This window comes from Enoplosus armatus, chromosome 1, assembly GCF_043641665.1.
Source record: "Enoplosus armatus isolate fEnoArm2 chromosome 1, fEnoArm2.hap1, whole genome shotgun sequence".
In the NCBI taxonomy this organism is placed as follows: domain Eukaryota; kingdom Metazoa; phylum Chordata; class Actinopteri; order Centrarchiformes; family Enoplosidae; genus Enoplosus; species Enoplosus armatus.
Window position 1 is genome coordinate 12,387,364 of NC_092180.1, and position 26,499 is coordinate 12,413,862.

At 39.4% G+C, this 26,499-nt stretch overlaps 1 protein-coding gene across 1 annotated transcript; it reads right to left on the reverse strand.

The window, feature by feature from the left end:
• Positions 1-1,689: 1,689 nt before the first annotated feature.
• On the reverse strand, positions 1,690-24,675 carry ano5b (anoctamin 5b). The gene is made up of 21 exons (XM_070902473.1): positions 24,600-24,675; positions 18,869-18,913; positions 14,069-14,130; positions 11,807-11,914; positions 10,050-10,118; positions 9,556-9,840; positions 9,157-9,276; positions 8,441-8,556; positions 8,216-8,350; positions 7,444-7,549; positions 7,152-7,212; positions 6,514-6,665; positions 6,306-6,380; positions 5,985-6,210; positions 5,612-5,781; positions 5,253-5,350; positions 4,357-4,487; positions 3,965-4,170; positions 3,660-3,847; positions 3,226-3,331; positions 1,690-3,115 (listed from the first exon to the last, which is right to left on the reverse strand). Exons 1-21 carry the CDS (start codon positions 24,673-24,675, stop codon positions 2,891-2,893), a joined length of 2,760 nt encoding a protein of 919 aa, XP_070758574.1. The 3' UTR covers positions 1,690-2,890.
• Between the last annotated feature and the right edge of the window lie 1,824 nt (positions 24,676-26,499).

Below are 26,499 nucleotides of genomic sequence, written 5' to 3' on the forward strand. Positions count from 1 at the left end.
CATTATTGTGAGCTGATTAATGTTTAATTCTTCTGTTCATTATTGTGTTTCCTATTGTCATTTATTTTCTTTGCACGTGCAACGACAATGTGTTTTATGTTAGTTAAGTTTCTTTTATTTAAAAAGTCACCGTCCACTCATATATGTGGTTTGATTATTGTGACTTCACTTCACTGTGCAGAATGACGTGTGTGCAGAGTTTGACACTAGAAGTTTGTTTCCACATTTATCTGCTGGAGGAGGAAAGTTTCTCTGTTCACCTGAAATCTCAGTTTGGAAGCCATCGTGGTCCAGTATACAACTTACACACATGTGGTTTTGGAAATACTGAGAATGGACTTTACAGTGACAAAGGAGACGTCTTGTGTCCAGTAGTTAAGCTTCTGAAATGAACAATATTTACATATTCATAGATTCTGAATCTTTCAATGAAGGAGAAGGAGTAGACGTGCTTGAGAATAGCTTATTGATTTTTTTTTCTTGGGGAAAAACCTTACTAGAAACTAATTATTATTCAAAGCAGAGTGTCTTTATATGTCTTAAAACATGTTCAGAGGGGATCTTTAAGTTTGGGAAAGTTTTTCTTGACCTCACCTGTCTCATTTTTGTTATCTGGTTTTGTGCTCTTGTATAGGCTACGTGCAAATAAAACTCATACTAAAACTAGTTTATTCCTTCATTTATTGTGAATATTAACAGCTTTACAGCATTTCTGTACAATAGGCTACGGTGAACTTAGAATATAACTGACAAAATATTTAAATTATAACAAGAAATTCATGCACATCAAACCAGACAACTACTTTGCAACGACTAGCAGCAATAAATGATACGAAACAGGTTGTGAATTCAGATAGGAAACTTTTGTCATTACAAAATCATACAAAAAACAAGTAAACACAGATGTTTAAGGCATTTGTTTGTTGGGAAATGCATCATACACCTTGCAGGATAATGCTCTAACCCCTGCACGCATCTGAAATATGCATGCTGAATCAACAGGCGATGCTCAACAAACATTAGAAGATGTTTAATCCTGAGATTGGAGTAAACCCGGCTTAGTTTTTGACTGTCAGATGTAATTTGCTGATAGCTAGAATCACAACTGCATCATTTACAGTGTAAATTACAAAGAGGTTTCAATATGGACACGGAAAAATCTAAACTCACATTACGCTTAAGGAGGTTTTAAAAAGTTGAACTGCAGTCTGTTAAATGACTGCAAAGAAATATAATCCGATCTCCCACAGAAAGTGTAGCAGGAGTTTTTCTTTGCTTGTCTGGTCCGTTGACAAAGTAGTGATTTATAGCATAAAATGTACTTCAAAAACGTTCTGAACTAACACTGATGGTCGTTTATGAGGTGATGAATAGTACAAAATAAGAAAGAAAATGTTAAATTGATAAGAACTTCAAAAAAAGGATTAGCAAGTAACTCTAAACACAGCTGCTTCAAGCTGCAGAGCAGAAACAGCTCAATAAATTAATTGCACTACAACCCATTTAAATAGATATTATATTCTCTTTATCTAAAGCAACATTTAGTAATTTTCTTTCACTGAAATCCTCACTCATATGTATCCCGAACAGGGTACAAGACGTTCTCTTACTTTCTGTATATCTCTGAATTGAAAGTTACACTTGTTTATGCCTGCAGTTTGTCGAGACACCAATAAAGTGGAATCTGAAAACAGATATATAGGCCATTTATTATCCATGTGTAACAGCCTGAACTCACGCACACAAAGTTGATTGTATTAAAACAGAAGATCTGTCAAGAGATCTCCCAACATTTTCTTCAGGCAGTCTTTTCTTTTTGATAGAAATCTTATAATTGGTCCCGCAGCAAGTTGGAAATACTTTATGGAAGATGTGACAAGAGCCTGCAGCCGCTGTCTCACTGTTGCAGTCCCTCAGTCAGGGTGGAGTGGATGGAATAACACCACCCTTTTGATTGTTACAGTATCACTGCAGCATGATGGAGGTACTTGGTTCTCACGTGCAGATTTTCAAGAGCTTTTCTCTAAACATAACAGACTCACGTAACAAAACGCACAATCTTATAGCCCAGCTAAAGACCAGTGGAACTAAACATTATGTAGCTACCAATTTTTAAAAATGATTTACAAAGAAACTTCGTGAAGGTGTCTGATGAATAAGCACCGCCTATTAATCTTTTAATATATAGATGTGTTTCATATTAGATATATTTTAAATTTGGAGTGTTTTCTATATTCATAGTTAGATGACAGATACAGGATATGTAATGTAAAAAATCTAATCCCTAAAGTGTTATGATTATTTTAACTACAATTCCCATTCAAACATTTTTTACAACAGACACATATCTTCATGTCTAAACAGTCCTTCATCTTGTATGCTCATTAGAGGAATCACATGCAGGAAATTAAAAAGGATGACATCATAACCAACTCTCTAAAGGGTAATTACAACTAATGTCACATGTTCAACACCACTAACTTTAACTCTGTCAGCACATACAGAGATTTTTTTTTCAGTCAAGACAAAACGGAGAGTTTGAAGGCATTACACGGGGAATGGTACAAGCTGCACTTACAATCTTTTTGCTCTTTTTGCTGTTTTTTTCCGACGCTACACTTTCAAACAATTTCGTTATGGCACGGAAATGTTTCACCCATAGACAGTCTATGGTTTCACCCACTCAAGAAATTGATTTTAAGCAAAGTGAAACATTGCATTGGATTTTTTTCCTGATGCCTCTATACAAATCCTAATATAGGAGTCCATTCAGCAAGAGAAGATAATAGCGTTTTTATCCCAAAGACAGAAGCCCTTATATATGGATGACCTCAGTGAGGAGAAGACATGTCCATTCTTGGCTTAGCTAGTTGGAGGTGTGAAGCAGAAGCTACAGGCACTCGGACAACACTTCATGCTTGTCAGTCATGGAGGACATTTCTGACGGTGGCTCCGTGATGAAACTGGCACTCAGCTGGAGTTTGAGCCTCTCCACCTCGTAGTTATGCAGGTACTCTTGAATCAGGTAGCGTTCTCGTTTAAACCGTGCCTTCACATCTGACGGGACGTCCGGGATCAGCCACGCCACGAAGAACTTCACCACGAAGACCACATGCTGCAGAGGAAGAATTATCAATCATGGTAAAGATATAATCATCATCCTACATTCATTCAGAGCGTTTATTCTTTGAGCAAGGAGTGCAGAAGCAAGCTGTGTTGTCTTACTTCCATGATAATAATGAAGGCCATTTTGGCTGCCAGGATGTGCCAGAACTGCATAGTGTGAGTGTACTCCCTCTGGTGGCCTGGAGGGTAACGGTAGTCACGGTATCTGTACAAAACAACAGGCAGAGGGGCATCATACAATCAGTAATGTTTCATTAATGTAATCATTAAACAAAATGTGCCGGTACCAGAACACATCAGTAAATGCTATAGAACTCCAAAACTTAGAGACTGAATCAAAACAGCAGTGTCGCAGGCTATAAAACCGAAACAATGAGCTGAAAGATGCTAAAACGCTCCATAGAGCTGAGTGGAACTACTGTCACATTACACAGTCATTTAACCAGCTGCTCATATAAAAAATATTAATTAGTGCCGCTTTAAAGCTTCGACGTTAAAGTCAGATGCATAACAAGTTCTTTAAGCTCTAATACCTGCAGGTGGCAGTCGAGTTAACAAACCAGTAGTCTTGTTCCTCCGGCATGTTGTGCTTAGGTATCTGTGAGATGTTGTATATTGACAGGCTGTTGTTAACGTAGCCCTTCATGCTGGCCCCTTTACCGTAGGCATACAGGTAGACCATACGAGGGATCATGTCTGAGGTAAACGCCATTATGAAAGCCTGGGACAAAAGTAAGCACAGAAGGCTTTTGATTAAATATTTGCATCTGAGGTGAAATTGCTGAATAAAAAGACAGAAATATACGTACTCCTACACTGCTACACATGTAACACTCACATTGGTAACAACAGACAAAATGGCCACTGCATTGAGGATTTCCTGCCACGCTCCAATGTTTCGGGCCTTGGACGCCACCGGCCGTCTGAACTGGGTGGTGAACTTCCAGGCGTCCACCCTGATCTCCAGGATGTTGTTGAACAGAGCCAGGAGGGGCGCCAAGGGGAAAGAGGCCACAAACAAAGTGATGAAACCAAACTGGACCACTGAAACGACAGACAGAGCGGACAGAGAGAGTTAGTCATGACATAAGACAGAGAGTGGGAAAGCAGGGAAATGTAATACAGGGATAGAAAAGAAGACAGCTGTTGTCTCAGTAAAAATCCATAATCCATAATCTTCTGTCCAGATATGAACTCTGTATTGTAAACAAGTGAAGTGAAGTATCTCACCCATCTCCAGGTACTCATAGAACAATCCCAGCTGGCTGAAGTTCAGCAGGACGTGGTCCTGCTCCCAGCGGCTGTAATGGTTCTCAGGATGGTGCCGTCCCTTTCTGCTACTCCACCAGTTACGCATCAACCTATCAAGAAGCCCATGAAGCTACTCAGCATTTCCAATTCTACATCTAATTCTTCTATACAACATCTCCCAATAGTTTTCCGGTCACTGCTTGTTTTATAGACATGATTTTCCACCAGAAGTTGTTAATACACTCAGCAATATGCACATCAAAAGGTTCTAACTTGTCATATATATGCCTGAAATACTGTAATTTGGTGCTTTTGACAAGTATCGTCTTCTGTGAAGTTGTTTCTGGCTGTGTATTGAACACTCAGGATTCAGCTTGGCTAATAATGTCTTCTTCTCGGCAATACGGACACATTAATCTAACTTGTAAATCTTCCCTATGACCATGTAGTTGATCATGGGTGAAGTTAGACATGGTCTTAATCTGCATACCCCTTCCTTGTCTAAGCCTATTCTTTAAAATTGAAGTGTTTTTGAGGTAGAGCAGCAATAATTTCATTGTATGAGGTGAAAATTAAACGTAATAAACAGAATTCTCTCCATTTGGGGTTGTGCACCTGCAGTTGTTAAGCTGCATGGTGAGAAATTATATTTATTGAGGGTAAATCTACTTTTTAATACCCACTTGATGACTACTTGTGCACACAACATATTGAGCTTGTAAAAAAGAATGAATAAAATGGATGCATTAGAAATTGACAAAATGCAAGTTGTTCAATAAAACCCTTCATTGAAAATTCTTGTCTTGTTGTGGTTTATGAGGTGAATGATTAAGAGGTGACAGAGTGGGTGGAGGACAAAGATTTGGTGGACTCACGGCAGCAGGGCCTCCTGAATGTTGCCCCAGAGTTGTTTTCCTGCCATGACGATCACCAGCTGCGTGGTCAGCTCAATCAGACAGCCTCCAGGGTCACACTAGGACAGTGAGAGTTTATTTTTTAGTTTATATAACACACTTTTATTTGATGCACTTCCTGTTGGCAGCACCAGATTATCAAACTGTCCTCACTTGTGGAAAAATGTGGAGAAATGTTAGGGTTAAGGGATGAACCTGCCCTTTTCTATGGGGGTGTTTACTTAAAAAAACACGTCTCAGTTTAGTACACAAAGTAACTTTAATCAATATTGTATTTTAAGTGTTTCAGTTAGGTTCAATGAAGGGTAAGAAAAACTCACCTCCTCATTCCTCCATTTGCCAAACATATACGAGTAGTCACCAGGATAACCCACAAATTTTCCTTTGAAGAAGGCCACATAGAAGCACGAGGAGTAGTAGTTGACAAACTGGAACAGGAACATTTTCATAGTCAACCTGTTCTCATACTCGAGGTGGGTCTTTGGGATTTCTGCAGGAAGCAAACAGTTTGAAGATGTCCTCAGGTTACACTCAACACCAGCTAGTAGATCAATGTAAAATGCTAATAGTGTCCATGTGTTTTTTGGATATGAAATGATGAAACTGACTTTGTTGTGTGAACTCCTGTCATTCGTGTTTAGGTTCTCATTTATTCAGGTTTGATTCAGTAGATGTCAGATGAAATCTTCTCACCCATGTCAGTGATCCAGATGGCCACCCTCTCATAAAAGAAGTTGAGGATCATGATGATGACAAAGTTGATGCAGGAAGCAGTGACAGAAGTCGCCAGCTGTGGGGTGATGAATCTGCCCACCAACTGGATCTTCCTCATAGGGTCTTTAATGATACTTGCAAAGGCAGCATACACGGCCAGCCTGTACACTATGACCCCAATGATACAGGCCACTATCAGAGAAATCTGTGGGGAGCACGCGCACACATGTAAAGCTGTTGACAGTATGTGACTAGAAAGTAACTCACTGTGTATTATTGTAAATAGTAGTTAAACATTACCCAGAATAAAACAGTGGCTGCTGAGAGGCAGAAGCGAGCACACTTGCTGGTGACGGGGAGATACGGCTCCATTTCCTGAAAGATGATATGTTAGAATTATTATCATTTCTTGTTTTTTAAGTAGGCGCCATGTTACTATTTGCGAAACCGCAGAGTAGATAATATATATCATGTTTATGTCCATGTTTGAATGAAGGGTTTGAAGCACCTGAGTGATCTTGTTCAGTCTCCTGTTAGTGCATCGGATCTCAAACTCTGGCCGGATTTGAAGCTGTTGCTGTTCCTCTTCAAAGTCTACCAAGTCCCACTCGTACTCCAGCCGGGCTTGACGCCGTTTCCAGAACTCCAAAAACAGAGTCACTGCCAAACAGATTTGAAGAAAGGAAACAAAAAGTTGAAAAATCTTAGTTTGGGAGTTGCCTCTAACAAATACATTTAGTTGTACAATGAGAACGTAATCTTCTTCTCTGATCTTTGTGCATGTGTGTTTGTGCATCCATCCATTTTTTGGACAGATCTTTTATGGCCTTAATCAAGTTGTGGCACATTGTAGCAAAGTGTTTGAGCTGTGTCATGGCTCTCATCACATCTTGGCTAACTGCTGTGCACGAGGCCAGTTTTTAGGCACTATTGGCCTCCAGTGTGCTGGGCAAGCTGTCCGACTGCTTAATACATGACAACATAATTGTGCTGGCAAGTTGTTCTGGGTTGAAGCAGTATGGATGGAGGTTGACGCTTCAGTGTGAAAAGGCTTTAACTGTGAAAAATCTGTCTCACAAGAGGGGGAGTAAATTGGATCTCCTGCACAGGTTAAACACAGGAAGGGCAGCACCGACTGACACTTACCCCAAATCCCCATAAATATGGCAAAGAATACCGTTCCCTCATTATCAAACAGATGGGATTGCTGGAAGAGAGAACATGGAAAAGAATAAGTTCCTCAGAGAAGCAGAAGACATGCTGGGCATAAACAGGGTGACATACTGCTGACTCAGCAGGATGCAATTTACTGCAGATATTTTGAGTAAATTACTTCTTTCAGACACTTATGTAGTGTAACTGTTGTAATGTATACTTGTAGGTTATCACTGGTTTTAAAATGGTATCCAATTAACATGTGTTAAGTGTAATGTTTTACCCAGGACGAGAGACACGTGGAGTTGAGTTTCCAGAAAGGGCACTTTTTGTCACAGAGTGGACACATCACAATACTGCCTCCGATATCGGCGTCACATATTTCTTTGCTAAAAGGAGAAACAAAATGAAAATACATCAATAGAGGGTAAACACAAAAGCAAACACTGCTTGTAAATACAATCCTTGAGTAGTATTATATCCATCTATATTGGAATATCAATCAGTTTATCAAGCTTTAAGGCATAAGAGTTAATGTATTATATGGCCAAAAGTATGTGGATACGTCTGTCCACATACTTTTGTGTACTTTTGGTTTGAGGCTGTTTTTCATAGTTTGTGCTGGACCACCATAGTTCCAGCAAAGGGAAATCTTGTTGTTATGTTATAACAATGTTATTTAAGACAATAGTGTTATTAAAGCCGCCGGTTGGAGAAGGCCCTTTCTTGTTTCAACATAACAATGCCCTGTGCACAAAGCCAGGTCCATAAAGAAATGATTTTCCTGTGACTGTGAGTCAGGCCTCTTCGCCTACCATCATTGGTTGACCTCACTGATGCTCTTGCGGCTAAATATGAGCAAATTCCTTTTTGGCAGGTTCCAAATTTTAATGGAAAGCCTTCCCGGAAGAGTGGAGGCAGTGACAGCAGCAGATTAATGCCCATGGTTTTTGGGATTAAATGGTCAACAATCACATATGAGTGTAAGATTCAGATGTCTGCATACTTTTGGCCATATGGTGATCAGCTCCCCGATGCCCTCTGGTGGTACTAACCTTGACATGTTGTCATCATAACTGAGCACTCCATAGGTGAAACATATCAGGCCCATGACGGCTGCAAAGAACAGCATCTCTGTGTAGAAGCCCAGCCAGGCAAAGTAGATCCCAATCTTTTCCCCATAGTACTTCCTGCAACCACAGCATCAAACAGCACAGTTAACTCAGAATTTTTAATACAGAAATATTAAATCTTGTGTGAAAACACTGTTGCTTGTTTACCTGATGAGGTTCAGAGGCTGCTCTTTGTAAAAGCAGAGAAACCTGGCCCAGTGCTTGTACAGGTTGTAGCGCTCACTCTCACATTCAGCATTTCTTGCCCTTTTCCAGTATCGACACTGAAAGGAAAAGAAACAATGCAACATGAGCTGTTGAGCAGCAAAGATCTTTCGAAATTAAAGAAAAAGTTCTCAGCAAGAAAGCATGTTTCCAAACATGAAAAACCTTCTTAATATTAACAATTTTAGAACAGCTCACATCACAAGTGAAAAAGAAGAAAAGATGGAATTTTGTGCTATATAATGTCATTAGTTAGGAGCAAATAAAGTACCAATATGATGGAAAAGAAATCCTTATGTTGGGACCGTGCTGATAAAAAAAATATATGTATATATATACAGTATATATTAATGTTGTTTTGCAGGCCAATTTACTACTCATTCTATAATTGTTACTTATCATGCGTAAACATATTTTTTGTTTTTTAGCATTTTAATGTTGTGTGTCGTCCAGGAAGCATTCCTTCTAAGTACTTAATATGGCATTAGGTTACTTATACTCTGTAGTATCTGCACACAGTTTCCTCTGTAATGAAGTAGAAGTCTCACAAAATGGAAGTTACGCTGAAGCAAAGTGCCAGTATCTAAAAGTTGTTGTTTGTTGAGTAAATGTACTATGGTATGTTTGACCTCCTATGTTCTTTCTTCCATGCATCTTACATCATGTAGTGGAAAGGCTGTTGTATACGTCCCATTGCTGAGTAGTCGCTTGATTCCCGTCTTGTCTCTATCTTTCCGACCCTCTTTGTAGTACGGACAACGAGCCAGGATGTAGAACACCTAACAACAAGGAAGGGATTTAACAAGAGATTAAGGGATTTGGATTTTTTGGAACTTTTAAGCTAAATGCATTTTACATTTCGCCTCATTGTAGCATTTTCTAGCAGAGTAAACCCTAAAATAGGCAAACATCTCTGCAAAGTCTTCTGGGGTCAGCCTGTCCAGAAGAATTGTGAGAGTTAAACTGGATTTACTTGTAGATTTATCATTCATAAATACTACCCAAGAGACATTTACAGTGTAGCGAGTGAAGTCTGATTTTGGATAATAAATACTCACAATTCTGTTTCTTGTTGAAGGCGGGAAGAAAGTATCCTTGTCATTGATGAGGAAGAAGTCAGTCTTGGTCTTGTCAAAGGGGTAGGTGAAATAGTCAGGTTGTGGGTGCATTATGTGGTCTGGCAGGCGGAAAGGATGTGAGAGCCACTCCAGTGGGACCTCCTGACCATGGGGGATATCGCTCTCCTTGAAGGGAACTTTGATCTTTAAGACATCAGCGTAGGTGGCCAATACATCCCACGGAGCATGAATCTTCAAGAAATATGTCTTTTGGTCTTTTGAGTCCTGATACAGGAATAGACGGAGGAGGGGAAAACATACTGTAACTATTTAGGAAGAGTTCTTTCACAATTTCTTTAAAATACTTGGATGGACGGCAGCATTATGTGTCTAATACTGAGCCATCCCTTTAAGACTTTTTTTCTGTAGAATATGGTGTGCCTCAGCCAACTATCCACTAGGTGGTGCAAGTGCTCTGTGGTTGAATTTCTTACTGATTTGTCTTCTGTCTCCAGCTCCAGTCCTGCTTTCTCAAGGTTGGCCTCAAACTCCCTCCTCCTTTCCTGAGGATAAACACAGAAACCACAAGCATGAGAGCCACACAGACTCACACAGTCTGAGCATGTTTTCTCCTTTACCCATCCACGAGGGAGAACTTTAACAAAGCTCCTGTCTGAGGTTCCTCTACAAAAACCTCTCTCTTTTAACATTGAGGTATTTGAAATATGATTCTCTCTGACTCTTTGTTTGTCGGGTTACAGCTCAAACTCTGACAAATGGAGACTGGTCAAACATGGGGCATGAAATGGGAGTGATAATGGGTGTGGCTTGTCACAAAACTACTGTTTTTTAAAAACACTTTTATAACTTCCAAATACAGTTAGGGGACAGTTAATGCCCCTATCAGTACACACAAGGGGAGGCAAACCCCCGATTACTGACCTGCTTACATACCATGGGGGCACTGGGGGCACATTAATGTTTTAGACTTAACCCTGCATACTTTCCCAAAACTCTGGTCATGAAAATACAATGATAATACCTTTACCAGCCTTTCATACATAAAGTGCTTCAAAAATTACATTAAAACATTTAAATATACATTCAATTAACATTTAACAAATAAACAAAATAAGAGATGGCAAACATAAACATTAAACTGCAATAAAACAGGAAATTAAAACGGCAAAATGATCAAATAACTGTCTTGCTGACTTATTAAAAGCAAGGTTACAGACTACGTCAAAGTGAGGTTAAAAAGGTGAGTCTTAGGTGAGGCTGCATGTCAGATGTTTATAGGCAAGCTATTCCACAGTTTTGTCCACAGTTATAAAAGGCTGCCTTTTCAGAAATACAAACTAAATGTTTCAACCTATGAGCACAGTGTGACAGCTGGCACTGTGGTTGTACTGAGCAGCTTCCAGGTGTGAATGTGTGAGTGTGAACACAGCATTCCTGAAAAAGACAGTATTGCTCTTAGTGAAATCTCCCCGGATAAATAAAGTCTGAAAATATGGCACTTAGACTGAGGACCAGAACGGAGACTTTGTCTACAACATCATCATTCAAGATTTTTACTAATGAAATGTCTTTTCAGAATGCTGATTGACGATGACGAACGCTCCACTATGTTCACCAGCTAGTCTCTAACTGTGTCTGTCTGCTGTTTGGTGCTGAGCAGGTACAGGTGTGCAATAGGTTTTTAAAGCTTTTTCGCTGAAAACACCTGCTTGCTGTGGCCAAAAATTTTAGAAATATTGATTATAGTCGCTTTAAAATTCAAATGAATGAAAATATGTTGACAACTGCACAGCTGCTTCTATTGAGTGCCATCTGACTGTAATAGTTAGAGTCTAAACAGACACAAGAAGAAGTGATACAACTGGTTTTATGAAACTATGCCTCCTTCTTCCTCCAGTCACCTTCAATCCTACTGGCATGTGACTGACAATCACATATATGTATTTTCTGTCACGTGACATACACGGTATGTTTGTACTAAGTTCCTGCTCTGTTACGCACAACAAAATAATTAAAACTCTGCTCATTTCAACAATTGTTTCAGGTCACAAATGTCATGTGTCTGTGGAAAATATACAATCTGAATCTCACTTCTTCTTTATACCATGTATTCCTGTTCTGGATATAAATTGGGTAATAATGTCAACAGTATCACAGTTAGTCACTGGCCGCACTGTAAAATGCTGAGTGGTCAACTAACGGCAACTTGTCACTTCTCTGTTACACGTACCTGCTTCTTTTCTCCATCTTTGTCGTCCACATAAGACAACACAAAGTCTATTCTTCGAACTCCATCCCTGAAGAACACGGTGTCTTTGTTTGGTTGTAGCTTGTCTGTCTGAAGGAGAAACAACAGCAAAATAACACTTTTAGCTTTCTCAGTGAGTGGCAAGCCAAAGCAAACGGACATGCAACACGTGACCAACAGATACTGACAGACATAAAGGGCTCAGACGTTAACACTGTCAGATATACAGTATTATATATATAGAAAAGCACATTGTGTCCCATAATAATACGTGTAATTTAGGTTACTGTAGGCTACTGATTCCAGGAATTTGACATTCACTTGTCAGCGCACGGGATAGTACTGAAAAGTATTTCAAGAGAATGTTGTTTCCTTTGGAGAAAAGTTTAGAGGGAGGCCACGATGGCTGTAGAAACCACATAAAACAGGAAATTCTGGACACTGTACAATCACAGCCTATCATTATACTAAAATAGTTGATGGTGGAGGAGAAATGTGCTCTACATGTTCTACATCAACTTCTGTATTTCAGTCATTGTCTTAACTCCTAAACTTTCTTTGACATTAGATGTTTATGAAAATGGATATAAGATCAAGTGATCTTGTGATATACTATAATCAGTGTCTACAATATAAAGTATTTGTCTTTATTTGTAATGCTACTACAATATTGTGGATCAATACATCAATATGTATCTCATAACCAACCTGGAATTTAAGATACTACTGTAAACCTCCAGTCTACACTTGACTCAACACATATCTACTGTGCCACACAGTTAAACTATTTCTAATTGTTGCACTGCTTTACATTGCCACACATTTTGTTTTATGAAAATAGGTAAAAGGACATATAATGTGTTTGAAGACAGAGTATAATCTTTTTAATCTGAACTTAACCTGATTTATTTTCATGATAGAAGTGTACTGAAGTACAATGCCAAACTTTATTCAAAATATAAATAAAGTTTGGCATGTATTCTTAAAAATGTATAGTTTAATTGAATTATTCATATCAACACATGCTGCACTTTAACTTGAAATTAAAAAAAGGTCCACTTTCAATTTTGTGATGTCAGAGTTGGTGGAAAAAACCTGACTTTGAAATTTTCCCAGTTTGTTTATTTTTGAGTGGTGATATCTGTCTGCCATATTTTAGGAGGCTCAACAGGAGCTATGCTATAAAGGGTTAACCACGGCACAGAGTACCCAGCCTGTTCAGTAGTTTACTGAACCCCACCCAGCTTGTTTATCAGACCCTCACATCCACTAACAGACTGTATTGTAATGGGCGTGGACGCTGCTTGTTATAATGTTATTAAATCATGTTCAGACCTAATGAGAACATTAAAAAGGGTTTGGTAAATTAGCACTGAATGGTAGAGTCATACATCACAGGAACATAACATAATCAGTGTTATGAATTAGGATGGATAAACCATCTGCTGGCTGGCCTCACTATAGCACTGAAAACCCAACAGAGTGACAAAAGGCTCGCTCGACGGTTTATTTCTGTCTCGCTGTTGAGAGACATGAGACCAGCTTTTTGAAACACAGAGGTCTTGTGACTCAGTGATGAGAGCGGTGATTCAACAAAAGGTCAGTTATCTAAGTGTGAAAAATTACACAAACATAAACATTGACATAAACAACCTTGTGGCTACAAAGAAAATAACAAAAGCCACAAAATATTATCTGACAATGTCACAATTAAAGGAATAGTTCAACATTTTGGGAAATATGCTTATTCACTATTTTGCAGTGAATAAGTTCGATACCACTGTTATGTCGTACAGTAACTATGAAGCTACAACCAGCAACCAATTATCTTAGCTTAGCACAAAGACTGCAAACAGGTCGTGCGCTTGTCATCAAGGTGAAGTTGCCAGGCAACCAACAGAGAAACATGAAGTCACTGCGCCCGGTCACAAAACTGTCCAACATAAAAGCAAAACTTTTGTTTTTGTAGAGATTAAACAAATGAGATACATGTTAATAAGTGAGCTTTAGAGGTGCTGGTATGAAGTTGTTTTACCATCAGACAGACAGAGCCAGGCTAGCTGTTTCCCCCTGTTTCCACTCTTTATGCTAAGCTAAACTGCTGTAGCTTCATATGAACTGTACAGACATGCAGTAAAAGATCTTCTCATCTAACTCTTGGCAAGAAAGCGAATAAGCTTATTTCCAAAACATCAAACGTCCAAACAGGTGTATTGAAACACCCACAGATACATTGTGACTTACTTCTGTATGTCCAGGCAGTGTCACTCTTTCAGATGAAGGAACACCATTTCCACTGTTTTCATCTGCAGAAGAAATACAAACAATAAAATAATGCAGTTCAAGACAAATAGAAAACACAACTGAGTGCAGTAAGAATACTGTTCACATTTCAAAATGTTGTCTCCAGTATGTAATTGTTGTGTCAAAAAAAGAACTAGTGAAATTATTGTTGATGTTATGTTAGTAATTACAACATGTGTGTACAGCAACAGATTATAATTTAACTGTGATTGTTATTAAATATCAGGCAATGCACTTGGTGTAACTACTTAAAGATGTTTGTTTTATGTTTAGTGATTATGAATTATTGGTGGTGCTATCGTGTTTTATATTTTTCCTTTGACACTTGTCATGTAAGTGTCTTATAAAGGGATAGTTCAGGTTTTTTTAGTTAATTTTACATTTGAGTGGCATCAACTGATGGATGCCTTCTGTGTGTCTTTGCCTGCAGTTTGAAAGTGTGTTGATGAATAAATACCAGAGACCCAGATACTAATGGCTGGTCAAACTATGTGCTTGTATATAGTCTGTTCAAGTACACTGTATTAAACATTTAAGCAATGGAGAAGGTATTCTTCTCTATTCATCCCACCAACATTCAGTAATTTAGCTAAGCTTGGTTATGCTCTGTTTATATCCAAGCAGGTTACGTGGTATGCAGGATAAGAACAAGGCTCACTCAAAACCAGACTATCCCTTTAAGAGTAATCAGCCGGCCAATAACTGTTATGGCCACGCATGCATCTCAGACAAACTCAATTTAACAAGAGACCAATAAAAATCCTACACTCTCGTGGCAACATCAGCAGATACAGACTCTTGCCATATTGGTAAGCATTTACAAGAGCTGAGAGAGAGATGAGAAACACAAAGGTAGCGGCACAACAGACAGACACACACACACACACACACACACACACACACACACACACACACTCCTCTCCATCTTGACTACAATGACACAACATTCCAGCAGTGCCTCCCTCTCCCTGCGTGGCAGACTCTGGCAGAGGGAATGTGCTCATGTAGCTCCCCTATTATTCCTGAATGGTGGGAAAGCAGCACTTCCTGTGGGGGAGGCTGGAACGTGCATGAAGACATCAGTGAGGGGGAGGGGCCAGGGGGCCAGGGTCATTGCTGTACCAGAAGTCAGCACACAAAGGACACGAGGATCTCCAGCCTCCTTCAGCTTCCACACAGGCAGTCACCTCTGATTAGACACAATGATCTGACAGACAGCAGTGTGGGCCAATGACAGAGAGACTGTGGTCTCCATGTGGAAGCTCAATGATAGGCCTGGAGACTCACTAGGAAGGAATGGAAATATGCCATATCAGTTAGACCATAGGAATCCCTGAGTACAAAGGGCACAGTATGATTTTTCCATCAGGCTCGTGGGAACCCTTGATGACTGCGCAGCTGAATTTTTCTTTTCTTTTCTTTTTTCGCTTTCCTTTGTTGTCCCACTTTTTTTGGTCTTACTCCAACTGTGAGCAGCCAGTTATCAGAGCCTGGCTTGAGCAAACAGAAGCAAAGGGCCAGCAGTGTGTTATATCTACTTCCACAGAGAGACAAATAAATGGAGAAAGGGGTCATACACGCAGAGCAGCTCAGATGTGAGCAGCAACATTCACTAAAATAACTAGTGTATATTCAAATCACACTGTTATTCATTCATGCAAAATTACTTTGGCAACCGTGGCTTTTGTGGGCGCAAATGAACTAAATTACAACTTGTTCAAAAGTAAAGCTCATGCTCATGTTTTCTAACACACTTTCCATCTAAGCAACCCAATTACACTTCAGCTGTCTATTTACTGGCATTTAAATATGCCAGTAAGCTCTAGTGGGCTCCTAATCAAAGTGACTCTTTTAACCATCACCTCAGAGGGAACTACTGTCCCAAATGGTATGGCAGCAACAGAAATCCATAAGCTAATGTCAAAGCCCTGGTTCTATGAGTGGCATGAATTAGATGTACCTCTTTCTCTTTGCTTTTGCTATGATGTCTTACTATTGGATATAGAGACATTTTACATATTTTTATAGGGATTCCAACTCATAAAATCTTGTGAATGTGGTGGACTCGCACAAATGTCCTGAATAAAGACACTCTTAAACAGTACCCACTAGACTGGTGACACTTTGTGATGCCAAATTGGAGAAGACATGTGCAAAACCATCCATGAGGCAGCGAGAACCTCTACCCCTGTGAGGTTTAGCCAAGGATACAATCAACGTGTCTGTGTTCCTAAATGCCCTAATTATATCCAGAGACTCATGCAAAACACATGCATATCCTACCATTGCCGTTCTGCAGTGAAGAGTAGTGGGATTTGGGAGGCTGCAAGATTCTCGTGTAAACATGAGACGATCACCTTAAAAGAGAACTTCAGTGATTTATTTGCACTCCCGTTAAGTTGGGGGACTCACAAGAAACAGATTTTAAAAAGAATGGTCAGAATTGAAGCAGCAGAGGCTGAGACATGCTGACTTTCAATCCCCCGGTACAGGCCAAGCTCCAAAAATGCTGGACCCTACACTTCCCATAATGCAACTTTGTTTGTTTCTTCTCATCATCAGAACCTCCCTGCTTGGTAAACACCCACTGCAAAAGATTGTAATGCAGGCTTTTGTTAAAAATGTGTGGCCTTCAAGCCAAAGCCAAAATAACTCTGGTGTATTTGTTCAGTTGGTTGAAAGAAGTGGCTTTTGGGAACCTTCAGAACAACTGGTATAACAAAGGAAGTAGAAATAAGCTTAGAAACAGGTAATAATATCTATGCCTCCTAAAATAAGCATCATCTTCTCTAGACCAGAAAAGACAATGCTGGCCCACAATGTTCCCTTTAAAATCAACCCCACAGGCAGAAGTAGAAGCCAAGTAAAAGGTTCTCACAAGGCAGTGGAAAAGCATCTCTTGTGTCTTACCCCACTTCTCCTCAAATCTTCTCTTAAAGTTAGGAACCTGTTGGAGGATACCCAGCGATATTCCCATAGTCTTCAAGTTAAACCACTAACAGGTCAGGCCCATAGAGGATTACTGTCAGTGTTTCTAAGGCAACAGGTCCACAATTGCTGCTTCACCTCCACTAGCCAGAGCACTGAAGGCCAGTGTGGAGTGATCAGATTCAGGGTCAGGCAGTTCTCCCTCACTCTGAATAATTAAACAAAACAGTGGAGGGAATCTACAGTACAGGCCAACAGTATATCAGAATAGGAGGCCACTCATGCCAATGTGCTGATCCTGCACAAAGAAAAAACAGCAGAGTCTGTGCATTCTCTCTCGACGCAAACAAATCCACGATACCAGGCCGAATCAAGGCAAAACCTAATCCACTACAACCTAATGAGCTTTCCATTCCCTATGACGGTGATCGCCTCTGCACATAAAATTTGCCTCTAATTTCGGCACCCCTGCAACATTTGTAGCCCCCGGATGAGAAGCACATTTAGCGCTCCACAGTTTCACTTTACATGCCAGCATGTGTAACTGGCAGGAGAGCGGCCCTCTTCAGTGTATCCCAAAGTGAGTCATCAAAACAAATGTTATAAAGGGAACCTGCATCTCTCAATCTGAACTGACATCCAGGGTCTAGTATTTGTCTGACAAGAGGATGTGAGAGGATATCTCAGCAACCCACACACTCACACACACAAGCACAATACTTCAATATCAAGAAGTTATCATGAACTTGCCACCTGTTTCTGACACTTGAAGGGCTAAAAGTACATATACACTGGCAGTGGTGGAATGTAATGCAGTCATTTACTTAAGTACTATAGTTTAGTACAATTTTGAGGTACTTGCATTTACTTGAGTACTTCCATTTTATCCTACATTATACTTATACCTCCATCTATACTTATACTACATTTCATAGGGAAATATTGTACTTTTGACTCCACTAAATTTTAAAGTAAGAAGTATTTGAAAATCAAAATTGCACATATAAAAATAGGACCAGTTATGGATTAAACTACACTTTAATGCATTAGTAATAACAATCAAACAATATAGGCTGATATAGCACTTAATGAGTACTTTTGATAATGTAAGAAATTTTTTCTGTGAATATTTCTGTTCTACTACTTTTGTTTAAGTAAAATATATCAATACTTCTGCCACCACTGTATTCCAGTTGTGCACATGTATGATTGACACTAGTCGAGTGGGCGATATGGATACAAGTCTCTGTAATCGTATACATAACCTTATATTGTGATATTGAGATATAACGTAATATAGTACATTTTCTGGGAGGTCAATTGAGTAACTGTTTATGGATAAAATAACCAGACTGGACTGTAGTTGCAAATCCAGAAAATTCAATACCTTATAGAGCTAAGATCAAATCAAGTATAAATAAAAAGACAATATTGACATAAAGCTGTCCTGCTCATTGATTTTTAAGAAAGCCCACAATGGCATAATACAATATCAGAGCAATTGAAGAGATAGCTATTATAGTATAAACAGTATGCATCAGTGCAGATTTGACACTTCAGCCATGAACACAGGACACAGCACACTTAACTACCAGGAGCTGGGCTGTACAGATGACAAAGCTGAAAGAGCAGACAGACACACAGACATCTGGCTCTGATTAGCAGGCTAACCGGAAAGATGTGCAGAATTAACAGAACAAAAACAGAAATATGGTCCATTATTGAGGAGAGTCGGCAAGATGAGAGAGCAAGAAGCAGAGGATGAGAGGACGGACAGACAGGCGTCACATAAAGCCTCTGATCTGCCCGTACCTGAGTGCAGGTTTATCCTGAATGCGGTCAACACTGCGGGACCATCTTTAAAGGACAGACAGATAGACACAGGTTAGTGTTAAACTGTAGGTCAGGAGAGGTGAATGTGCATGCTTACAAAGTGCTGAGACGCTCTGATTGACTGCAAAACCCATCAAAGAGTCTCAAAAACAGTAAAACCTACTCAGACTAACCAATTCAGAGAAAATAAACAACCTAAAAGCACAACAGAGCATTTTGTCATTTGTGGCAATCAGACGATTGCGGCCATCTGTAGCACAGCAGTGGTAACAACCTGAAAATGATGCAGTGCGTAGTGTACATTTGATTCAATAACAAACCAAATTGTTTTTCACTATGACTCAAGCGGGCTGTGTGGGTGTCTCCTGTCAGAAAAAAAGCACCGGTAACAGCTCTTGTGAAGCTCTTCCACGAGGCTGGCACTCAGCAAGACCGTCTTGCTTACTCCTCTCGAACAGATACACCTATTTTGTACTTGAATTAAAACTTTTCAGAGGAAGTGATACAAAACACGTCACAGATTGCGTTAAAACTTCCCTCTAGGCAGGAGTTGAGTGTAGCTGTACATGAAATATTGATGTGATAATGGTAAGTACTCTGGTCTTAATGCAAAGGGTCACATTGAAAGTCATCTACTATACAGTATCAGACAAGCCGAGTGCCTGTCTTGATTATTAAGGGGCATTAGGCAAATGTGGCAGGCTATCATATGTGAAACGGTTAAGCACTCGACTGAAATGTGAAATGCCATACCAAAACGTGTGAGTGAAACGAGTCCTGCAGGCATGGTGTGTGCCACGATACAGTAAAACCACAACATCCTGAGCTCGAACTGGGCCTAGGTCTTCTATGACAAAACATCCTCTCTATCTCTCTCCCCAGATTTCCTGTCGAGTCAGCTAACTATATACGAAGGGCAAAATTCATGAACTATGAATTTTGTTATTAAAGCCCTGGACTGAAAACATGAGGCATAAAACACACATTGAAAATTGTGGAATCATGTTTGCTAAGAGCTCAAAACATAGTAACAAGTTCATTCTTGATCTTTGAAACAGCAATTGACAAAACAGTCTCATCTAAAGGTCTATTTGGCAGCTGTTCTGGGGCTTTCAATCACATCACATGATCTTCGTCAGGAAATTGAGTTTGCCCATTTGTCATGGAAATGTAGATGTTCAAATTTCCACTGTAAGGACTTCAAGAGAAACTTCAATTTGACGTTCAACTCGGTAAACTCTATCTGCTGATGAGAATCATGTGATGTGATTGACAGCTCCAGAACAGCTACTAATGGACCTCGCAGTGAGATGAATTTCTCAAAAATTGTTTTGTAAACTAATGGCGCATAAAAACCCTATGAATCATGAATAGTAAGTAGTTGTTTCAGTAAGTGGTGTGTTTTAACTGTGAGTTGTGTTTTTGTGTTTGTATCAGGCTTGTTTTGTCATGAATAAGAAAAACTTCTTATCATCAGGACATTGTCGTCCCAGAGGGGAGATTTCCTGACAATCCCCGGAAAGCAGTTCATGTGCAGGGTAGCGGGGATAATGTATTATCTTCATAAGACACAACTTAACAGACTTAAAATACCACAATTGCTATCTTTGATAGTCTGATGAGGACGCCATGTTTGAGGAAAAGACTTCTGTTCAACACAGATTAGGACACATACAGTCGCTTTCTTGCTTGTATGATATGTAACCTTTGGCCTGGTTGTTTGGTGTTGATATGATTCATGATGAGATGGTAGCAGAGTAAAAGCATGTTTCTTTCTGGATTATCAGTTGCCTTGTAATCAGATGAGGCAACTTTTATTTAACTTATATATTTAACTATATAACCTTTATTAAGAGACTATATGACAAGCATAGCTCCTACAGGCACAGCTGTTCTATAAACAGCTCACATACATAAATCATTATTTAATGGCCAGTGAGAGTGTTTGTTGTGTTTCATGTCCATGTACATAAGGACAAATAGGTCAATGCAGAGGGGAGACATATGGAAGCCACGCTCTAGGTTTTGACCAGAACATTTTATTTGAATCTAAAAGAAATAAAGTCTGAAACTTGCTCTGACGGCACAAAAAACAGCCCAAACAATTCTACTGTAGTTGCCATCTAGTTTGTTGAGAGGAAATCTCGGTTGCTCTCCATGTCTTATTTATTATCATGCCTCCATCAAAGGGGGTAATACAATTACAAGGCCTGTTTCCATAGCAACCCCTTGGCTCTGTTTCACCTCTGACTGGAAGATGACTTCATCGGCTGGGCTGCAGATAGCAGAGTGAGATCACCTTAAATGGAAGCAAATCCCTTAAAATATGAGCAATTACTATTAGAAGCACGTAACAGGGGAGTCATCTGATAACAATTATTGCATGACTGTCACTGATAGATGCCAAAAAAAAAAAAACTGTCAGCGTGCAACTGAAAAACTAGCTATTTTTAGTTAGCTAGTTATAATTAAAAAGATTTACTGACTGAAGTTGACACCAGGTACCTGCTGCGTTTATATACTAAATTGTTTACAATGTCAGAGTGAATCTGGGGTTCAGGCAGTAGTAGGACGTCAGTCATGACTGTAAATCAGTGTTTGGGCAGCTGTGAACAAGGTAATATACTCCAAACACACATATACCAAGGTGAGGACAGACCCCTTCCTCTTCTTTCTCTGTTTCCTCTTTCACGTGTGGCTGAAGGGCTGCCCTGATAAGAGCCTGAACAAACCCTTTGCAGAACCAGACAGTCTCTTAACTTACAGCTCACTCTAGATAAACAGACACGTGTCTTTATTAACAACCCCCTGATTAACACAATAAAGAGTGTAGAATTACAAATGGAAATGGTTTTGATTTCATTGTGTTCACTCAACAACACTGTGATTCAACATGAATGCTAGGGAATAAAGTATCTTTATTTTTCATTCCCCTTAATGATCTTTCAGTGATGCAGTGCTGTCAGTGCCACTGGGCCATTTCATCCATCTGTTGGGTAGACATGTAGCGTCACAGTACAGGTGAACTAGAGGTTGTTTGCTATATGACATACGTAACTACAGATTTTAATAACAGTTAAGATGACACATTTTTCTCATGTTAAAATATCGAAAGACCTTTGAAAAATAACTCAATTGCATTTCTAGAAAGGTGAACACATGCCCCTTTCTAAGAGTTTTGACTGTTTTCTTGAAGTGATTTACAAACTTTCATCATATACAGTCTAGCTAGCTTTCTAGGGATATCTAAAAATATGTTATTGGTGGCTGTATGCAAATATATAATATACAAATGAAGTCATCAAGAATATTTTCAAATGGTTAAGTAATCTTAGTGACTTTTCACACAGAACAGTAATCTGGACCACTCTAAGCATCCCTATAGCAGAGATGATAGAATCAACATATTCAGATAACATTCGTCACAGTGCTGTAACTACATCCTAATGTATCAATTGCTTATAGAGTTCTAAGATGAAGTTAAAATGTTACATCATAATGGTGCTTAAAATGGGCTTATTCTGTATTTGTTTTTTTCCTTTTACTTTCAGGACTAAATGCAAACTTGAGTCACTCATTCTCTGAGCTGTGTCATCTTAATTCAATTTCAGCGTTGCTCTTATCACAACAGCACCAGACTCTTACAATGCAGGGGACAAGCAGGGGTCAAAAGATATGGTCAGTCAACACGCCATGCACAGAGGATAGTCCAAGATACAGCTGGATTCCCAACCTGCAAGTTTCTCTTGGAAACCATAATGTGTCCTGTCCTGACATTGCACAGTGACTGGACTTACTTACTGTAGACGTCTGTGCTTCAGCTACTGTAGGTTTGAAAATAATAGAAGTTCACTGCACATTTAAATTATGGAGTTCAAAATGTCAATGAGAGGATAAGACGGGTTCAAATGAGGAATTTTAGTTCCCGAGATAAGTGAGACATGAATTGTGTAAACTGGGATACAACTGTTACGACATCAAATCACAGTGTTAGCACATAGCCATAGTTAGCGAGACACTTCAGAGCCATTACTTTATTACTGTACATCAGACTGATCTGCTTCCTTGGAAATTGAGTTTTTGGACTCATGCATTGTTAATTAGAACTAGAACAAGCCTCACATTAAGGCAGAGCAATCAGTCTTTAACCACAAATAGTGGCCTTTTACATTTATCCTCGCTCAATTTCTTGTCAGTTTAACTGTTTAAATGTATGACATTTCAAGTATTAGGGAGAGCACAACCCCTTATATCCCTGTCTTGTTCTGGCTATGAAAAAACAGTTCACCAGCATATACTATAGATTGAATATAAGCAGTAATTCTCTGCATTTTCCTCTGTTTGGCTATGTTGCATAAGAATGCCACTACAGCAATGCCATCTATGATATGGAAGCTATGGGAAAAATAATGCAGGACTTAAAAGACCACAACAGTCAACTATTGTGACATATGGAGCTCCATGAAAGTGGAAGCTATTAATCTTGAATCATTTTGTGAACTGTCCAGAGAGTTAACCTCCAGATGGATTCTGGTGAGCACACTGTCGGAAACCACAGACTGAAGCTGGTTTGCTGTTCAGTAAAGAGTCAGTGAAGCCTGGCCATCTCAGAGGAGGCAATCAAATTAGATGTGGACACACAAACTGAGCTTGACAGATAACAGAAAGGAGGAAAAATTGATTTGTTGACTCACATGCTTCACTCCTGGTCCTTTTGTCATTTTGTCAACTTAACTTAATTTACATTGAAAAAAAAACATGGAGATGAAGACGCTTCTTAGGCTGGGATATTCTACTGAGGTTTGCAGTGATGACATCTCATAGGTGTGACTTAACTTAACCCAGAAACCCTGCAAATCTGCCTGAAATCTGCCTCAGTTTAGGAAATACCTGCCTGTGTGACCTCAGTGACCCCTGCAGCCACAAGTTTTAAGGGACATTCCTATGAAGCAAAGCAGTACACTAAATACAACCACAAACACACATAAACACCCAGCATGTCTGTTTGCCTTCTGGCTTCTCATGGGATCACTTGCTGTAAAATGACACACTTCAGCTAGAATAAACTCTTCTGTGTGAGGAACAGCATTTTTTTTTTTTAAATGGTGGGTTTATCCTCTGGCTAGAGCATTCGCTGGGATTTGATAATCCTGACCACTGACAGAGATGACTCTAATTAATCCAAATCCTTCCCAAACTCTCCCACATTCAGCTCATGTATGATGTATGCGCGCAGTTGCCAGATTAAATGGTAGTACATGGTACTTAAAGAAGTAAAAAAACATACCTTAAAAAAGTTATTTAATTAAGCTGTGTGTAAAACATACACATGCCAAGGAACCAAATGATGTAGCAGAGTTCCACTCAAATTTCACATTGGCATGCTTTGCTAATGACTATAATAATTTGACTATATAAAGGCTTTACACTTTGCTGCATTGGGAGTTTAAATTGACCCACTTTATTTCATTTGTATGGTTTACTATAATGGTTTTCTAATTAAAACATTAAGATATATTCTTCAAAAGTTGATTTTAATTGGATATTCAGTTCACACCATGTAGGCCTACTGCAGTGTGCCTCTTTGCCAGATTAGCTAATACAAGCAGACAGCCCTCATGATAAATATTATTTGTCACATGACAGAAACCTCCTCATGAGCCCCTGACGCTGTTGTTAAAGGTTAATGAGTGACTGTTTGTTTAATTACCTCCAGTCTGTGAATCCGTCGCACTCTGCAGCTCGATCAAAGTTTCATCCTTCGCCTTTCCCGTTATTCGTCTCATAGCGGCGGGCGGTGTAATTGTAAAGGCTTCACCTTCTCAGGGAAGTGGGGAAGACAGTGAGGATGCCGCTGTGATCCAGTCGCGTCGATGAAGACCCCACCATACAGGAGTCGGCTGATCACACACTGAAATCAATGAGTCCGATTCAGATTGCTGGATATTGAATGAATCATATTTACATCATAACAGACGCTCAGTGAAACTGTACCCTGCTGGGCTCCCTGGCGCTACCCGAGAAGACTAGGCACTCATAAAGGGGAGTGGCAGAGTTTTTTTTTTTCTGTCGGCATAATAGGGGTGTGTGTGTGTGTCTTAATGATATGTGTGTGTGTGTGTGTGTGTGTGTGTGTGTGTGTGTGTGTGCGTGTGTGAGAGAGAGGGGGGGGGGGGGTAGAGAGAAAGGGGCTATTTTTATGCCTATTAAGCATGTATTAAAAGAAAAAAGTGTGTGCGTCATGTTGATGTGGTAAAACAGTTGGGTAAAAAAGCAGCAAGACGCATGCGTACTGAAGTGGAACAGATTACCTGTTTGATTTTAAACAGGAAAACACAAACACGAGGAGCCGACTGTAAGACTGTACATGAGACATCGATGGGATGAGGACATCTTGTGGCCGTTTCCAATATTGCACACATGAAGGCTACTGAACGTAATAGTTTTGAAAAATGTGTGTGTGTGGGGGGGGTGTGTGTGGGGGGGGGGGGGGTTATGTTTTATAGCCAACTTTGTGGCAGGAAAGTAAACTATTTATTATTTCATCATTTTCATATAAAATGGTACCACTCTCCAAGTAGCCACCCTTTATAAAGGGTTAACAAGTTGTAATGGTTTTATTAATGGTTAATACATTATTAACTTATGCTTTATAGATCAGTTATACGCCGTTAATTAAAATAATATTTGGGTTGCCAGGTTATGAAAAGTCTCTCTGGCTGGTGTCATTTAGAAAGAGTAACACACAATACCAATACAACTAATAATAACAGGTCACAGGTAAAACCAGCGAATAAGAACTAAGTTAAAAATAATAAAACAACAGGTCAATAAGACCAAGGCTGCCTTTTTGGTAACTATATAGGGATTTTGTTGCGCATGCATTAGTTCATAGACCCTCAAATGGACCATTTGAAGATTCAGAAAGTGAGAAACTGATGAGCATCTATTAATGACTTGACGATTAATGACTCATCAGCAAGAGCTTTTTCACAATCTAGCAACCCAAAAGTTGGTCTCATTAGTGGCTTATAACCAATCAATAAAGCATTATAGTAATGCCTTCATTAATTATCAATATACATTTGTTAGAATTTATAAACCCATTATAAAGGGTGGCTTATGAGAAGGTGGTAGAGAGAATTTAATGTGTATCTAATCTCTCTTGTCAGTTGTTCATAACCCCGGGGTGAAATCTAATGACATCCAGTACAACAGGTGAAGTGTGGTAATTGTTTTGTCGCTCCCATTGTAAGGCCTATGTAACTGGTGGTGGGTCAGTGGGTCTCAGAGTATATCCCTGTCCAATACAACCACACCACAAACTGCCGCCTCAAAATGGATCAATAAACGTTAAAAGCTTCATAATCATAGCAAGGTTATTGTGTTGGATTCTGTTCATTGTATTATATTCAATGTCTATTGCACCACTACGAAACACTTCAGATTATATTTTGCTTACAACATCTCAAAAGATCCTTTTAAAAGTCACCATTATCATCATGAGCATAATCTCTCTCAGAATAGTTTAGGGATTGTACCGACGAGCTCAACAATTCATAAACCACACTGTACCAATTACCAGAGGTTAATGGGAGGGCTGGCCTTTC